General features: G+C 46.4%; 1 protein-coding gene across 1 annotated transcript in view; it reads left to right on the top strand.

The window, feature by feature from the left end:
- Positions 1–18,700, top strand: part of Polr3b (RNA polymerase III subunit B) — a 101,572-nt gene that overhangs the window by 64,691 nt on the left and 18,181 nt on the right. The window contains exons 20-23 of the mRNA XM_038314765.1: positions 909–1,118; positions 3,454–3,612; positions 4,879–4,996; positions 9,680–9,822. Of these exons, the coding sequence (XP_038170693.1) occupies positions 909–1,118; positions 3,454–3,612; positions 4,879–4,996; positions 9,680–9,822 (630 nt within the window). The remainder of the gene's footprint in view (positions 1–908; positions 1,119–3,453; positions 3,613–4,878; positions 4,997–9,679; positions 9,823–18,700) is intronic.

Raw genomic sequence — 18,700 nt, 5'->3', positions numbered from 1 at the left:
TTGGCTCAAGGTAAAAGCACACCTTGGCTTAGCTCTGTACAGCAGCACTTAGGGCTGATGGGGGTATGTGTTGGTGTCACCATGAAGGCACATGCAAGAACCAAGCAAGGCTCTCCTAATGCTGACACCTCGCTGCCTCAGCCATTCGTAAGCGAAGAGTGCTCAGTAGTTTCTTACCATGGGGGGGCCTAGTTTAAAGGACTCTGTTTTACAGCCAGCCCTGTGCCCATGAGCCCCAAACACTGAAGACTCTCCTTCAGGGAGGCCATAAATCCCACTGAGGGTTAAAGTTCAGATTGCACGTGTAGCTGATAATGACCCAGTAACACATGCTTGTAGGGTAACAGGGCTCCTTGTCCTGACTTTTCCCCCAAGTGTCCCTAGTGTTTGGTGCAGGCAGATGTTTTGTTGCTGCTTCATAAATAACAAATTAACAGATGCATACTATTCTGCTTTCAGTTGAATTCTTTCTTCACCCCATTCCTTCTCTCTTCTTCTTCATTTCAAACTTTTATTGTGTGTTTCATTGTGCTGTGTGAGCTCCTGCATGTGAGGACCCAGTTTCCTCTCATCATCACAGAACCAAGTATAGGTTTGTTGACTGAACTTGTGAAATTAATCAGTCACAACTAAAATTGTGAAAATAGGATTAGTTGTGTGTATTAAGTCCAAAAAGTTAAAATTGTTTAGATTGTTATTGCTCTGATTATATTTTTCTAGGACTTTAACTATTAAGGAGAAAAGTTGCTTTAGAAATCAGTGGCTACCATATGGGTATTACTCTTTGAAATGTTTAGCCTGAGATTTTCTTCATTTTAGTTAAGCAAATTTAATGTATTTAAATTCAATGCTACCTGATTATTCTACAGGATATAATGATTGATTTTGTTTTCTCCAATATACTAAAGGTACCATCGGCTACAACCAGCGGAACAGAATCGATACGCTTATGTATCTACTAGCATATCCACAAAAACCCATGGTTAAAACAAAAACCATTGAGTTGATAGATTTTGAGAAATTGCCAGCAGGACAGAATGCAACCGTTGCCGTGATGAGTTACAGCGGCTACGACATTGAAGACGCTCTCGTGCTGAACAAGGCCTCGCTCGACAGGGGTGAGTGAGTTCTCCGAGCTTCAACACCAGAGGAGCTCCCTCCAGAGTTAGAGATAGTCAGTGATGGGTGTAGTGTGTGATGGTTGTAGTCAGTGATGGGTGTAGTGTGTGATGGTTGTAGTGAGGGATGATTGTAGTGTGTGATGGTTGTAGTCAGTGATGAGTGTAGTGAGTGATGGTTGTAGTGAGCCATGTTGTAGTCAATGATGGTTGTAGTGAGCCATGGTTGTAGTGAGTGATGATTGTTGGTGTTAAAATGCAGTGCAGGTTTCAAATAATTAGAGTTTTATACACAAATTAGAGCTGTTGTACTTTTTTATTTAAATTGAGAATTGCGTATCAGTACTGTATATCATTCCCACCCCTCTTCCTCCCTCCTTTGTCCCCCTTTGCAACTTAATAACTTCTTTATTGTTACACACACACACACACACACACACACACGTAAAATGTCTAAGTCCACCTAAGCTTGGAGCTGACCACTTGGGATTGACTGACCTATCAGGGACCTCATCCCTAGAGAAGACTGATTTTCCCTCTCTCAGCAGCCATTGATTGCAGCTCTCAAGCTCGGGGTAGAAACTTGTACATTTCCTGTCTACCTCGGCTTCTCAGCTAGTGTTGTCTTTGTGCAGCTCTTGTTTAGGTAGACATTTTGTTGAGGTCTCATGGGTACAGGTCACTGCCATGTCTAGAATTGTAAGACCTGTTATACTTTTGTGTTGGTTTTGTTTGCTTGCTTTGTTTTTAATGACTAACATTGAAAAAAGTATTAAGTGTTGAACTTCAGGATCTTTATTACTTTATTAGTAGCTTGAAAGTTTCTCAAAGAGAAAAATAAATGAGATTATTTTTTTCTGCCAGGAATTAAACAGTTTATGAACTAAAGTTCGTTTCGTTTGTTTCTAATATATCTGTTAATACATGCAACAATAAACCTGTGTTGAGAGGGCAGACAGAAAATGCCAAGTCTGTGATGCATTTGTTAGCCAAATGTCAGAAGCTAGGGATGTATATTATGCTTATCGTGTGGTCTTTGCCTTTTTTCTTCTCCACTCCTTTTAGCGCTTTACTTTCACGGGTCACCACTGCCTGCCCTAGCGAGCACCACCTGGTCTGCAGGCTGACTTCTCTATTCAGCCTCTAGTTCCTTCCCTCCCTGGCATACCCACAATGCCTCCCCGTCCCTCTCCCTCGTTGCTAGGCAGCCATCATAGTACTCCTAGATATGTGTCACTGGCATTAATGTTGGCCGCACTGAATTTATGCCCCTTTTTCCTCCAGTGACAACAGCCATGCTTTAGAACTGGATACTTTTCTTTCTGATTAACTGGTAACATCAATGTGGAAATCTGAACCACGATTTAATGATCAGCATTTAGCCTTTGTGAGCTTTTAAGCTCTCGCCTATAAATGAAATGTTCACTTATGCTTAGGAGAAACCAATGATGATGTTGTACAGTTCGGACTTGCATGCCCTGCCGCACGGGGCCGTTTGTGGATGTCGTCTCAGTTTCGGATCATGCAGTATCTGCAGAGCAGCTGGCTCCCCGCATCAAGTGTGCTGTGGCTGCCCAGGTTGCTGGGAGCCACGATGACAAGAACCGCGCAGAGACTCACAAATGACTGTGCAGTCTCCCTTCTGCTCAGCCCACAGCACCCCTCGTTTATAGGCGAGGAGGCAGGGACTCCATTCTGCTCAGCCCACAGCACCCTCGTTTATAGGCGAGGAGGCAGGGACTCCATTCTGCTCAGCCCACAGCACCCCTCGTTTATAGGAGAGGAGGCAGGGCCAGTGTGCTCCCCTTCTGTGAAAATATTATTCTGCTTGCTTGCTTAGAGCTTAGGTCTAACCGTAAATGCCGGATCAAAGAAAAGATCTTTCAGGGGTCTCAGCAGAGACCTGAGAGTCGATGGACTTGGGCAGTTTTCACATGTGCCACCCACTTCCTGGGTGACGGTGGTGGTTTAATTTTCTGGCCTCCACTCAGAATGTCTGTAAAAGAAAAGAGTGGCAAAACTGATTTCTAAGGCCCCTTGACACTCTGGTATTTTGTGGCCTTGTGTCACCTTCCTCCGGTGTGATCTAGTGCATCGCACGCTGGAGAGCGGGAGTGGAAATCACAGTGTTTGCATACATAGTTGGCAGAGGACTGTGAGCCATTCTTTGTGTTGTCTGGGTTTGTGCCAGTTCCTGGTTTACCAACAGTAGTTGAAGGTTTGGTTTTTCGTTTTGTTTTGAAAACGTGAGGTGCCTTATTGAATACTGTAAATCCATGTCTTACCACATTCTCATATTACTATGGATTCTGACCCTCTGGGGGTTTCATTTCAGGTTTTGGGCGTTGCCTGGTGTATAAAAATGCGAAGTGCACATTGAAACGATACACCAATCAGACTTTTGATAAAGTGATGGGTCCCATGTTGGATGCTGCTACCAGAAAACCCATCTGGCGACATGAAATTTTAGATGCAGATGGCATTTGTTCTCCAGGTAAAAACCCTTAAAAAATAATGAATTTCAGTATGTACTTTTTGAAATTGTGAGTTATTTAATAATATTTCTGTAATGTTGGTAATCAGGACAGAAAGAACCAATGTGTAATACCCCATCTAGATTCAGTGAGTGCGGTTATTTTCAATGAGTTTCCTTCCTAGCTCTTTTCCTATGCATTGTGTATTTCTTTCCATAGTAAAAATGTATTCTAGGCGTAATCTTAAATTATGGAAAAGCCAAACTTGAAACACTATTTTGAATAAGGTCTTGACTCTGTATCTATGCTGGTATTTCTTAATTTATACATTCTGCTTATGGTTTGACTTTGAACAGAAATGACTTCATTATAGTAACAAATGTGTAAGGAACTCGTTAGTTTGTACAGCACACAGCCCTTGCCTTAGGTTCTACAGGCTAGTGTAGAAGACTGACATTTATCATCAGATCACAGGCAACATGTTACATCTAGTGTAAGCAGTCCTAGAGATATCTGAGACCACTGTGTGACAAGAGGATCTGCAGATCCTCTAAGGAAATGAGCTGAGGACTGCAGGTGGGTGAGCGGTGTCTGCTAAAGAGAGATGGGAAAGTGGGGTCCAACCTGTGTGAGCGTCTGAGTTTGATAGCTGCGATTACCCAAAAGGAAGAGAGCCAGTGGGGCTGTGAGGAAAGCGGGGACAGTCACCGTCCACACCGCCTAGTCATAGATGAGCCCTGGGTGGACATCCCCAGGCCACACATGGGCGAGTCCCCTCAGCCTGTCTACTTTTACGTCCTTGGGAATTGCTATGATGTGTGAACACCAACCACCATGGCTTGAAATTAAGCGTGAGGATGGTTATTTAAGTAGCTGATCCGTAGACCAGAGATGTCTTTTCTTCTCAAGGTAAGCTGATGGTAAATTGGTTCTGATTGAAAAGTCTACAGATAAGAAGTGCTCCTAATCTATTCTGATACCAGAAGACATTGCTGCTGACTGCAGGGGCACTCCGTGTTGGTGCAGCCTCTTCTGCTTCTTGATTGGGGCAGGAGCGGGGGTTACCTATACAGTGTCTCATTTATCACCCTGTGATTTCCGTCTGATTTCTTTCTCTTACAAATTTCTCTCTGAACCCTGTTGGACTTTATTTCCCACTGGGGTGGCCTGTGTCTTCCTTCCATGTCTGGCTCTCAGAAGCCAAGTCTGTCATAGTTTTGTGCATGGCAGTCCTGCGTTCTGTGTAGATGTTAGTGGCCTGTTTGACGCTCTTTTCTCTTCCTTAGGTGAGAAAGTGGAAAACAAGCAAGTGCTTGTGAATAAGTCCATGCCCACAGTGACTCAGATCCCTCTGGAGGGAAGTAATGTGCCGCAGCAGCCACAGTACAAAGATGTGCCCATCACGTGCGTGCCGCTCATGCCTTGATAGACGAGAGACGCTCGGAAAAAGAGTGAATGGGGAAATTACATGTTGTGTGTGATTCTGTGTCCTGTATAAGTTATGTCATCCTAACACAGGGAAGATCTAGAAGTAGCATAGATACCCTTTTCCCATGTGAAAACAGTCTCTTAGAAGACAAACTACAGTGTGGAGTCGTTCAGATCTTAGAACCCAGTAAGAGGAATGGGCCAGAGAGCCAGGAGGTCCAGGTAGAAGAAACAGCAAAGGCACTGGGTATAAAAGGCTCAGGTTTGGAGGACCAGTGTTGCTCTCTGCTGTTAACCATTCATTCTGCAGAGAATGACACAGCCGGATGTGTGGTTTAGAAAAAGTAAAACACTAGCCCCAAAATAACATCACCAGTGTACCAGGACTGAGCTGTTTCTAAGACTGGTTGTACTTGTGTTATCTCACCTGGGTGAAACATTCAAATCCCTTTTCTTTTCTCTGTATAATGAAAAAGTTAAATTGGTCAATTTCTAAATTTCTTCTCAACTCTTAAGTATAATGAAATGTGAAATTTTTTGAGGTGAGCCAGTAGTAGGCACCACACTGTGATACAGAACCATCTAAAGAAGATGGGCACCCTGTCTTAGACAAGCTGGCCTAGGCCCAGGTGAGGGCTGGGAAAGGGGCACCAGAGAACAGCCACTGGCAAAGACGCTGCCTGATGCTAGCCGCCTGCTGTGCTGCTGTCTTCAGGTGTCCTGCGTGTGAGAGCTTAGTCCTTTCACCTGGGACGCATTCTCCCAGAAGTTCTTTAGAATCTGATGGTGGGGTTGGAAGCAGGGAGAACTTCCTGCTTGGCAGAGGTGGGACTTGAATACAGACTGACATCAGAACTGCTCGTGAGAGCTGTCTCAGTGCAGCAGTGAGAGAGCCATGAACTTGTCTGTGGGACAGGAGAGCATACAGCTCACCTGGGAATGGGCACCAGATACCAACTCGCTCCAACAGAACTCTTGAAGGTGTAGGTATGGAGGTGTCTTTCCTCTGCTGGCGCTTCCATTACTGTGCTTGTCCTGTCATGGTGGCCACCTGTCTTTAAAATCAGTTTCTTTCCCACAGTGGAGAATGTGCTCAAGTGTTTTCATCTTAGAAGAGAGATGGCCTTTTCTGGATCTGGGTGCATTCGTAGCTCGTTCCCTTCCATTTCTCTTTTCTGGGTCACCCCTGTTCCTGCTTCTCCACTCACTCCTAAATTCCAGTCTCTCTGCTCTACTGAAACAGCCCTAGAGCAGGTGGCCAAAGGCAGCCTATGTTCTTCACAGCCACGGACGTTTCTTGAGCACGGTTAGCCCCGCTCCAGGAGGAATTCTAGTTACAGCACAGCAGCCAGCCAGCCAGGGCCGTCCATGCCCTGCGGTGCCCACAGCCTAGGACAGGAGGAGGGTGAACAACTGAGGAAATCAGAGTGGGGCAGATCGCCGAGGTCAGCGGCGTCTTCTGTTGTAGTCCTGTGGCTTAGCCTTCGTCTCCGTCTACCCCGTCACCTAGTGTGTGACTTGCATTGATCTTTGAAAACATGTATGCACTCAAAGCTCCTCCCCTTGGCTCTGTTTACCACTGCCTTCACCTCACCCTCCTGCTGGTTTAGTTTCTCACTCACAGCTGCTTCTCCTGTGTGGCCTGGTGGTGACCTCGTCCTGACTGACTAGACACTCATCCCTTTTCTGGATCTGTTTCCCAGCTGGAGAAACCCAACCCTCACTCCCTGGCTCTTCACTGATGTCTCCCGAGGACATCTGCCTGTTGCCACTTCCAGGTCATGCCTGAGCCAAAGCTAGGCCAAACCATCTTCCTCCCCAGCCCAAAATTGGCTTCTCCGAATTTCTCTTGGTGATGATAGGTGTCTAGCCAGTCCCTGGCAACACAAGCCCTCTGCTTTCCTTTCTCCTGGCGCAGGCGCCATTTCAGTAACTCCTGTTGTAGGTTCTATCACACGTACTCACTAACAGACATGCATTCAGACACACACCCGCTTTCACATACATAGGTACACTCTCAGACTCACACATATACACATGCACACACACACGCGCACACACGAGTATACACTTCCATACACAGCACGCGCACACACACTCATGCCTGCGGTACTGACGGGCTGTACTTACTGTTGTCTGGTCACCCAAGCTTCCAGCTCTCTACCCCTTTGTGCTGTGTGTTAACTTCTGGAGTGCCCAGGTGATTCTTTCTGACCCATCCGACTGTGTGACTCTCTCGAGAAAATAGAGTAAAATTCTAAATGATAGTCACCTATGGGGAAGGTTCTCTGGCATGCCTCCCTCTTGGCTCTGCCTTATTGGCTCTGCATTTCTAGGAAATTGTCTCTTCCAAGTGTACCATCTCCCTTTGGACTGCTCACATTGGCTTAGACTGCTCTCTCTGCCTGAGCAGGTCTCAACTCTAAAGTCGCCTCTGCCACCATCGTCATCCTAGGCCCCAGCAATTGATCCCCTGGACTTCTGGTACCCATACTACCAACTCTTTCTGCTAGAAGCAAGCTGTGTTTGTACACAAACTCTACCCTTCAATGGCTGTATCTACATACCCCAGGGATCTGGATGTTGGTAGACTCCTCATAATGTCTGTTGTACAATAAAAATGCACGAGGCAAGCTCTGTGTGCGACAGTAATAATGTGGATGGTCAGTAGGTTGAGGGACTGTTGGAAAAGCGGTCAGGCTCTCAGCTGAATTGGACATTCTCCCCTTGAAGCTCAGCTCTGTTGCATGAGGCAAGTGCTCTCACACAAACTGAAACCTCAGAGCATGTTACTGCTGCCCCTAATAAAGGAATAGCTGTAAGACTCTCGTGTCTGCCTCATAAACAGACACTGTAAAAGGAAAATCATAAATCTTTTTTTCAAGCTACGTCACGTTATAGCAGCCCACACGTACAGTGACACATCTTCCCACATAAGCACATAGGGTCCACCCCCACTCTTTAGAGCTGCATACTTCTCCATGGTGAGTTTGTATGCCATAATTTAATCCTTTTAATGACAAAAACTATACTAAAATTTTGTTATTGTGAGATCCATTATCATGTCAGTTACTGTTTTTGTTGCTTTGATAAAATATGAGAGCAACTCAAGGAAAGGGGCTTATTTTTCTCACAGTTTAATCCATCGTAGTGGGAGGTCAAGGTGGTGGGTGCTTGAAAATCATAAATTCTAATGTTGAAAATAAGGATAATTTTTCAGAGCAGGAAAGGAAAATATCAGAATATTTTGTGGCAGGAGTGAAGAGACTATGTCTTATGGATGACATGTCATATGGGTGTCATGTCATCGTATGGGTGGCATGTCATCGTATGGGTGACATGTTGTCGTATGGGTGGCATGTTGTCATATGGGTGGCATGTTGTTGTATAGGTGACATGTCGTATTGGTGGCATGTGGTCATATAGGTGACATGTTGTCTTATGAATGGCATGTTGACGTATGGGTGGCATGTAGACATATGGGTGGCATGTAGTCATATGGGTGGCATGTTGTCGTATGGGTGGCATGTCGTATGGGTGACATGTTGTCATGTGGGTGATGTGTTGTCATATGGGTGATATGTTGTCTTATAGCTGACATGTCGTATGAGTGACATGTCGTATGGGTGGCATGTAGACATATGGGTGTCATGTTGACATCGGTGACATGTTGTATGGGTGACATGTCATATGGGTGGCATGTTGTATGGGTGACAAGTTGTCATGTGGGTGATGTGTTGTCATATGGGTGACGTGTTGTCTTATAGATGACATGTTGTCGTATGGGTGACATGTCTTATGGATGACATGTTGTATGGGTGGCATGTTGTCATGTGGGTGATGTGTTGCCATGTGGGTGACATGTTGTCTTATGGATGACATGTATGGGTGACATGTTGTCATGTGGGTGATGTGTTGTCATATGGGTGACGTGTTGTCTTATAGATGACATATTGTCATATGGGTGACATGTCTTATGGATGACATGTTGTCGTATGGGTGACATGTCTTATAGATGACATGTTGTCATGTGGGTGACGTGTTGTCATATGGGTGACGTGTTATCTTATAGATGGCATGTTGTCATATGGGTGACGTGTTGTCTTATGGATGACATGTTGTCGTATGGGTGACATGTTGTCATGTGGGTGATGTGTTGTCATGTGGGTGACGTGTTGTCTTATAGATGACATGTTGTTGTATGGGTGACACGTTGTCATATGGGTGATGTGTTGTCATGTGGGTGACATGTTGTCTTATGGATGACATGTTGTATGGGTGGCATGTTGTCACGTGGGTGATGTGTTGTCATATGGGTGACGTGTTGTCATGTGGGTGACATGTTGTCTTATGGATGACATGTTGTATGGGTGGCATGTTGTCTAATGGCTGACATGTTGTATGGGTGGCATGTTGTCTTATGGATGACATGTTGTATGGGTGGCATGTTGTCATGTGGGTGATGTGTTGTCATATGGGTGACGTGTTGTCTTATAGATGACATGTTGTCGTATGGGTGACATGTTGTCTTATGGATGACATGTTGTATGGGTGGCATGTTGTCTTATGGATGACATGTTGTATGGGTGGCATGTTGTATGGGTGGCATGTTGACAAAGGGCATCAGCAGCTATTTTAGTGTCTCTGTCGTCACATCAGGTACAAAGGTGCGACAGACTCCTACATTGAGAAAGTGATGATCTCTTCCAACGCGGAGGATGCTTTCCTCATCAAGATGCTCCTAAGGCAGACGCGGCGTCCGGAGATCGGGGACAAGTTCAGCAGTCGTCATGGACAGAAAGGTAACCGTAACCGTAATGTCAAATCTTCAGTCTTCTCAGGTTCGCCTGCTGACCTTTTAATGATGTTTAGAGGTCTGTATGGCAGAAGTGTTTATCTGATCGTTTACTTCATTTTCATTTCCTTCTGTGCCCAGAATTGTAAACCCAGATGCTCTACCCACTGAGTGCACATGAGAGCAGGAGTGACTCTTCCCAGGAAGGCGTCCCGTGTGTGTGTGTGTGCGCGTGTGTGTGTGTGCGTGTGCGCGTGCGTGTGCGTGCGTGTGTGCGTGTGTGTGTGCGTGTGCGTGTGTGTGCGTGTGTGTGTGTGTGTGTGTGCGCGCGCGGTCATTGTGGCTCGATTTAGTAATAGTTTTGATTCCTCTCATCTTACCTATTATGTGGACAGAACAGAACTGACATGCAGGAAAATGTCAGTATTCCTTACAAGAGTCCACACCCTAAGACAGTTCCCCATTCCGCATCAGCGTACGATGTCATATACTGTCCTGGCTAGTTTTGCGAGGAGGGAGCCTCGACTGAGACTATGCCTCCATAAGGTCCTGCTGTGGGCATTCCGGGCAGGTGGTCCTGGTTCTCTAAGAAGGCAGGCTGAGCTTCAGCTCCTGCCTCCAGGTTCCTGCGCTGGCTTCCTGTAGTGGTGAACACTGCTGTGGAAGTGGGAGCCCAGGAAACCCTTTCCTCCCCAACCTGCTTTTCAGTCATGGTGTTTCGTCACCGCGACGGCAACCCAAGCTGACTTCACGGTGTACAGAGAATTGGAGACTGATGAGCATGTCAGTGCTTGCCCACTAGGTGCTGATCCCTCTAAACTTAGTAAAGGCGGCAGAAATGTGTTTTTGCGGTCATAAAGCCCAGTGAAGCCTTTCTTGGAGCAGACACTAAGTACTTGATAAGAGCATCTGAGTAAATAGGCGAGAGTTGAAGCTGCTTCCAATTCCTGATGGGTGGTTTGTCCTTCGCGTCACTTGAGAACACCCTGAGTGTATGCACACGCCCTGGACAGAGCGCTGCTGTCCTTGAGAACACCCTGTGAGTGTGCACACACGCCCTGGACAGAGCGCTGCTGTCCTTGAGAACACCCTGTGAATGTGCACACACGCCCTGGACAGAGCGCTGCTGTCCCTGAGACACCCTTGTGCGTGCGCATACACGCCCTGGACAGAGCACTGCTGTCCTTGAGAACACCCTGTGAGTGTGCACACACGCCCTGGACAGAGCGCTGCTGTCCTTGAGAACACCCTGTGAGTGTGCACACACGCCCTGGACAGAGCGCTGCTGTCCTTGAGAACACCCTGTGAGTGTGCACACACGCGTGGATGGAGCACTGCTGTCCTTGAGAACACCCTGTGAGTGTGCACACACGCGTGGACAGAGCGCTGCTGTCCTTGAGAACACCCTGTGAGTGTGCACACACGCGTGGATGGAGCACTGCTGTCCTTGAGAACACCCTGTGAGTGTGCACACACGCCCTGGACAGAGCGCTGCTGTCCTTGAGAACACCCTGTGAGTGTGCACACACTCGTGGATGGAGCACTACTGTCTGTAAGTTTTATTAAGCCTGGGCCTGTAAGTGAAATGCCAGGAAGCTTGTGCTGTAGCGTGTCCCCAGACTGGTACACGACAGCAGTGCCTCTGCCTCAGTTGTCGGCACAGTGGCTTTAGAGCTGTTTGCTCTTAGGGTCTCTGACGTGCGTGCTTCTCTGTGAAACTGAGGACGTCCTCCCAGGGTGGCTGACCTTTTATTTCAGTGAGGACTTTGTCTTCTTACTTTTCTTTTTCCAGATGGCTTTTAATCCAAGGTAAAAACCTCCTGATTAGCCCTCATTCCCTCGATAGTCCTGTCTTAACAGTTTATCAGATTTATTGAAAAGCTAGGCAGGAAAGGAAACTGCCAAACAGAAAAATAGGTAGGATGCGCTTTAACCAAATAATGAGAGAAGAAGACACTTGGGCAAATGGAAATTTACTTGTAAGCCTGATTTTTTTTTTTTATCAAGGAATACATACACAGTATTTTATTAATCTGCGTGTATGTGAGAGAGATCATACATAGGTGGAGGTTAGGGGACGGCTTTCAGGAGTCCTCTCCTTCTGTCATGTGGGTTCTGGGGCTCCAGCTCAGGTCATCAGAGGGGACACCCAGCACCTTTCCCGGCTGAGTCACCTCACCGGCCCACACGCGTGGCTTCAGAGGTTAGTTTCTTGTGTCTTTAAGTGGAGGTTTGGGCTGGTGGTACGTCTGTGGCGGATGACTTTCCCTCTTGAGGCCTTGGTCTTCCAGCGCTGCAGAGAGAAGTGCGCAGCCGTCCTTCCCTCCATCCGTCTACACCCTCACGGTTCTAAGTGCTCTCAGGCACATTCGTTCATCGTAGTGACACTTACTGACTACTAGGTGGCTAGGTGGGTCCAGTAACTTAGCACAAAACTTGGTAACTAAACATCTTGCCCCAGCTTGCTGACTATCAGAACTTTGAGTCATTTAATTTCATAGAAAGTATCCAGTACAAAATAAGTAACCATTTGAATATCACTTCTCTGTAGCATAATGTTTTTTTTTTTTTTTTTCCTGGAGTAGTAATTTGCTCTCGTTTCTTTACAGTACTGGGGATCACGAGTCTGTTTAGGGACACAGGTAGTCTCCCTTCTTCCTGCTCCACACCATGGTATCCGTTCCCTGAGGCATTAAGAACTTAGTTTCTGGGCCAGGGTGATTCCTCCGTTTGTAAAGCACCTGCCACAGAAGCACTGGCCTCATGTACAGACACAGGAGCAGCGTGCACACTTAATGTCAGCCCTGAGGAGGAGGACAGCAGGGTCTCTTGTATGAGGTCTTACCCTTTGGCTTTTGAGGGCGCCTGCCACCCAGCTCCCAAATAAATCACGCACACAGAGGCTTACTCTTAGTTATGAATGCCCAGCCTTAGCTTGGCTTGTTTCTTTCCAGCTTTTCTTAACTTAAATTAACCCTACTACCTTTTGCCTCTGGGCCTTTATCGTTCTCTCTTTCTGTGTACGTTCCTTTGCTTCTTTCTCGGGGGCTTGCTGTGTGGCTGGCGCCTGCCCTCCCCTTTCTCCTTCTATTTATGCTCTCTGCCTGCCCGCCCCGCCCCGCCTGTCCTTGCTCCTGCGTTACTGTCGGCCGTTCAGCTCTTTATTAGGACCATCGGGTGTTTTAGACAGGCACAGTAACACAGCTTCACAGAGTTAAACAAATGTAGCATAAACAAAAGTCACACACCTGAAAATAATATTCCCCAACAAGGATGTGTGGGACTTGCACTAACTAGTTTGGCTGAATCTAGGCTCCAAGCTCAGTGAGATGCTCTGACTCAAAAAAATATGGTAGGGATCAATTAAGGAAGACATCTAATGTTGAACACACACGGAGCGGGGCACACTTTAAAGTAATGCTCATGAGCCAACCATCGACCAGAGCCAGAAGCTGTCTTACTCTCTGAAGTCCCGAGCAGCTGGTACAGGAAGGCTGGGTATACAGTATTTGTCTGCTAAGGCTGCTCTGGTAAGAGCCACAGATCTGGCAGGCTGAGCAGCAGCAGATTTTCTTGCTGTCTTGAGCTTGGCCATCCAAGGTCAAGGCGTCTGCAGATACAGCCTCTTCTGAGGCTTGCTCCAGATGGCGTTTTTCCCTCTTCACATGCAACCCTAGCATTTTTCTTAGGGATTCACCAGGCATGTTGGGTTAGGGCTCATCTTGGTGATTCCATTGAGCTATAATTACCTCTCCTGTTGTTGTTTTAGGAGAGGGGGTTGGAGGTTTTGATTGTTTTTGAGGCAGTCTTACCAGATAGCCTTGGCTGACCTAAAGCTTGCTGTGTAGTCCAGGCTGGCCTCAGGCTCACAGAGATCCACCTGACTCGGCTTCCTGATGCTGGATTGAAGGCATGTGATCACTAAATACAGCTGCATTCTAAGGTACACTGAAAGTCGGCACCAGCACACTAATCTAGGGAGACACGGTCGTAGCAAACACTAAACTGTGGACTTAGGGAAACTCCTGTTTCCTGATTCTTCAGGGCTCTTGACTTTTCCTTCTCCCCATACCTAGCTTCTCTCCTTGTAGACGAGTTGTTCTTTCAATTGTTGAGGAAAGGGTGGTGGGAAGTCGTGTATTATAAGCATGTCCTATCCTCTGTAGGCATTTATTAGTCTGTGCTTTGTTGGGAATAGTCTAACATGGAAATTGTTCCGCTGAGGACTTTGACAGCATTATCATAGTAAGTCCAATGCTGCTCATTCACAAAGCACAGTGCTCATCTTTGTATGTTTCTCTATAGGCTATTGTGTATTGGTGTGTGTGTGTTTAATATATCCACACGAATGCAGGTGCCATGCCATGTGCACGTGCATGTACACATGTATAGAGGGTCGAGTTGCCATCTCCTATATTTCCTTGCTTGCTTTCCACCTTTATTTGTTTGTTTTTTGAGAGGAGGTTTCTCAGTGAACCTGAAACTCATTATTTAGGCTAGAGTGGCTGGCCCATGGCCTTCAGGGACCCCTTGACTTCATCTTATCTGTGCTGCTATTCCTAGAATAGTTAGTCTGGGTAGTCTCTACATACAGAGATTTGTTTCTTACAGTTCTAGAAACTAGAAAGTGAGGCCTTGGTCTCACATCTGTCGAGGGCTTTTCCTTCCGTCATCTGCTGAACAGTGAAAGGGCACAGAGCCCACTGGAGAGCCCGCCGGACCCGTTCAGGGGGTGGCGCCCGGTCCCTAAACACCGCCCAACACTGCTACATTGGGGGCTAAAGTCTTCTCACATTTGTTTAGGAAAATAAATCTAAACCTTGGGGGTGTCTGTGGCCTCAGTGGGCAGTTGACAAGAATGGGGAGGAGCCATGTTACTGTGTTAGACAAGGGTGCAGGTTAAGAGTTTGAACCTCAAGTTTGAGGCGTCTGTTAGACGCTTAGCTAAAGGAGGCAAATGTTATGTGTGATGCTGTTTGTCCCAAATTTATAGAGTGCTGATAATTTACAAACTTTTCAGGCGTGTTCTATGCTTTTATCTATTCAGTTCTAGTAACTTCTGGGATTCCTACTGTACAGGATGAGGCATTTGAACCTCAGGGCGGAAGTTTGCTGGGTACAGCTTAAGGCTTATAGGACCAAGGTTCGAATGCAGAATTTCCTGGGTGTGTTGCTTCTTCCATTAAACTGACTGAAGGTGGCTCTTTTCTGTTCTGATGCCTCTGGCATTGCCATAGTCCTGGAAATTTCTCCATAGAAACGGTACAGCCTTTACAAGTCTTTTCTGCGTCTCCTTGAGGGGAGCATCTCTTCAAAATCCTGTTTTCTTAGATAAAACTGTATCTTCCACCAAAGCAAACACTACACTATTTGAATTGGTCCTGAATTGTCAGAAGACATGTTCCCCAAAACTGTCCTCTCTGATGCCCCTTCCCTGCTAAAATTAACTCATTCTTTAACTGATCTGCTAAGGCTTTAATAGCTTAGTTGATTAACATTCAGGCTCTCATGAATTTGAAAAAAATAGAAAATGAAGTAAAATTCTGAGCCTTTGCTTTTGACCATTCTCTTGATCTTCTGGCTCGGTGTGGTCGCTAAAGCCAGGAGAGGAGTGGGGGTGGGGGGTGCTGGGCACGCTGACCACTTTAGCAGCTCAGGCTGTGGGGCCCAGAGAGGACCTGGAACAGACGAAGAGTCAGATGCTGTCAGTCAAAGGGAGTTCACTGGAGACCCTCAACACCAGCTGTGCTCTGGGTAATCACTGCAGAATGGGCTGATGAAGTCTCAAGAGTTCATGGGGTTCTGGGGTGTACTGTGACACCACGATTCCTGATGTGGTCAGTTTGTTTGGTTCAGGCACATCCCAGGGTGAGGACACTGGTCAGTGGAGCTTTACTGTCACTCTTGAAAGGTGGACTAGTTCAGAAATAATAGAGCATTGCTTGCAGGTTGACCCATAGGTCTTCTCCAGGAGGAAACCTGTGTATTTGTGTACTGCCTCTTAAGCACAGAGTTAAGTTCTTGATGTTTGGAATGTAGTGTGATCCTAGAGATGGCCCGGTTGGTTTGTTGTCTGGTTTGGTTTGGGTTTTTGGTTTTGGGTATTTGTTTTGTTTTTTGTTTTTAAGATGCAGTTAGGGATTCTTTTAGTACATGTATAATACAGAGATTAGGTTAGATTTCTGTACCCAGTACCTCTTCAAAGAGCCTTCCCAGCAGTCAGTGGCATCTTGGAGAGTCTAGTGTCACAGAGCATGAGTGTTGACCCCGCTCCGGCGTTGTCACTTCAGGGTGACAGGGTGGTTAGCAGCTAAATGCAGCAACTGGGGACACAGAGTCGAGCACTGGTAGCCATATGCTGTGCTTGACCAAAGAGGATGGAATGAGCGGCTCAGCTAGAATCAGAGACTCCATACCACAACGTGTCCACAGCAGCAGGGCGGTAAGCGAAGACTGATTGGCAAGAGAAGGCCACACTACAGCAAGTTTAAGGGTCATCAGTCTCTGCAGCAGTACCCCTGGACCCTCAGTGAAGGAGAATTCAAATAAAATAACCCCATACGAGCTCCGAATTGGGTATAATAAGGGGTTCTTTATTTAAGGCGGGACTCACAGATCGCAGGCCTCTGTACGAACCAGGAGCAGGAACGGAATCCAGCATCCAGGTGTGTGTGGGGGGGGGGGGGGCAAGCAGAGCCCACATCTTTTTGGGACCCAATGCCACGCCCAACCTGATCCAGCCTCTCAGGCCAATGACTGAAGGAGGTTCCCCATCACTCAGGAACTGAGGGTAGGCCAGGCATGGTGGCATATTCCTTTAATCCCAGCTCTTTTGGGACAGAAGCTGTCAGATCTCTGTGATTTTAAGGCCAACCTAGTCTACAGAGCAAGTTCTAGGACAGCCAGAGCTACGTAGTAAAATCCTATTTCAAAACAAACAAAAACCAGACAAAAACAGGACTAAGCAGACAGAACCTTTGTTGAAAAAGGAAGTCGTGGGTGCAAATGGTGTCACGCAAACACTACTTGACTATCAGAAGCAGGCCAGCAGACTCTGAGCACCTCTCGTTGCATCTCCGTTAATGACATTTCAGTCTGTCCGCTGTGACAGTCGGGGACTCTTCCTGAAGTACATGCAGACTTCCCTGGGTCTTCACTAGATCTGTTATGAACGTTGTCAGTGAGGCTGTGGAGGCCGATTCCTACTGGCCCAGTCAGCTATTGCTGAAGAATATCTGGGGAGTGCTGAGCTACTCAGTGAGGGCCTCCTTGACAGCAGAGAGTGAACGTGTCTTGTGTGTTTACAGAGGAAGCACATCTGCCTTGGCTTTGAGTTCTGTAGAGGAGCTGTGATCTTTTCCGTGTCCCGTTTTCTTCAGTCAGGAGTGAAGCTGTGACTCCCATGGTTCATATGTAACGACCTTCCAAAGAGGCCAGCAGAGCCGAGGCGCGGGTCTGCAGGGTTGTGTGCTTTTATGAAATGCATCGTCAGCTTTGTACATAAAGATACAGAGAGAGATTCACAGGATGCTTGACTGGCACCTTTGGAGCTAGACATCCATTTCGAAATAGAAACACATGTATTAGGCTCTTTGACTTTTTTTTATATATATATAAAATCTACATAGAGGGAAACTCAAATTTTTAATTAGGGCCAAATATTTTCATATTGAGACTTTTTCTCTGATGATGCCTTTGTTAGAGTTCATTCTTGGCCTCCTTTAATTCTAAAGCAGAAGATTACATTAGCCTAAGGAGTTACGTTTCATCTCAGTGTCCAGGCAAAGCGAATTATTATATTTCTGGATATCCTTTCTGTTGCTGCCATTCACGACGAGCAAGGAAAGAGTGGACTCCTTTGATGTGGAGAGGAGAAAAGCAATATATCACTCTCCTGAAAGGACATTTCTTAGTCTCTCATGTGAAAAAGGATTAGCACCTCCAACAAAGGTCCCGCAGATCACAGAACCGCAGCAATGCCAAGCAGTGTTTCTAAGGAAAAACTGTATTTGAGCAAGAGTGTTTGTCCTGGCAAACAGGAGCTTTTTAATAACTGCAAATCTGAGATAATGACGTCCATTCCTTAGTGCCCCCCCGTCCTCTGGGACCAGAGAGCCAGTGAAGAGCTCTGACGTCACCTGTTGTGTCGGAAGTAGAACCTGGTCTCATCAAAACACAGCCATTGGTTTATCTTTGTATTTGTGAGCAAAATTTTCTAGAATAGTTATCTTCGACTGTTGCTCAAAATAAGTCCCATTAAAAGATTGCTTGCCTCAAAAATCATCCAGTAATCTGCTGTTAATTTGCTAATGTTTTGATGGAGTGTATCTTAAAGGTCAACCCTTACTGTCCAGACATTTGAAGCCCTTCTGTGGGTCTGTGCAGGGTTTATGAGGAGTAAGAAAATGTTTGCCCATCTCAGAAGATCTGAGAACGAAATTTGTCTGTCACACAAGTTGAAAGCCAGTTTTGCCAGACCTTCATTCATTATGTGTTTTCTGTAGAACTAGGTGAGTGAGAAGATCGGCCTGGAGTAATCACGACATGGCTGGACCTTACCCTCACACAGCTCTTATGGTCCTTAAAGTCCTCTGCCTGGCCACCTTCAGACACACTGGCTGTCTTTGGCTGCCTGATTTAAGAGAAGGGAAGAGGGGGCGACTGGTTAAGTAATGGTGAGAGCCTAAAGATAAGGTGCATTTTCCCCAGCATCTCTGGATTTCTAATCCACATAGACACCTCATTGTAAGAAGCCTTTGCTTAACCTGTTTTCTAAGAACAAGTTCTGATCTGTGGCCCACTGTAGCCCTCTGCCCTTTCAGTAAATACCCAACTAAAGCTTTGAAATTAAGGTGTTTAGTGTTTTATGGCCCAGAATAAAAAGC

This window comes from Arvicola amphibius, chromosome 17 (assembly GCF_903992535.2).
Source record: "Arvicola amphibius chromosome 17, mArvAmp1.2, whole genome shotgun sequence".
NCBI lineage: Eukaryota > Metazoa > Chordata > Mammalia > Rodentia > Cricetidae > Arvicola > Arvicola amphibius.
The sequence above is the reverse complement of the archived record's forward strand: the minus strand, read 5'-3'. Positions and strand labels throughout refer to the sequence as shown.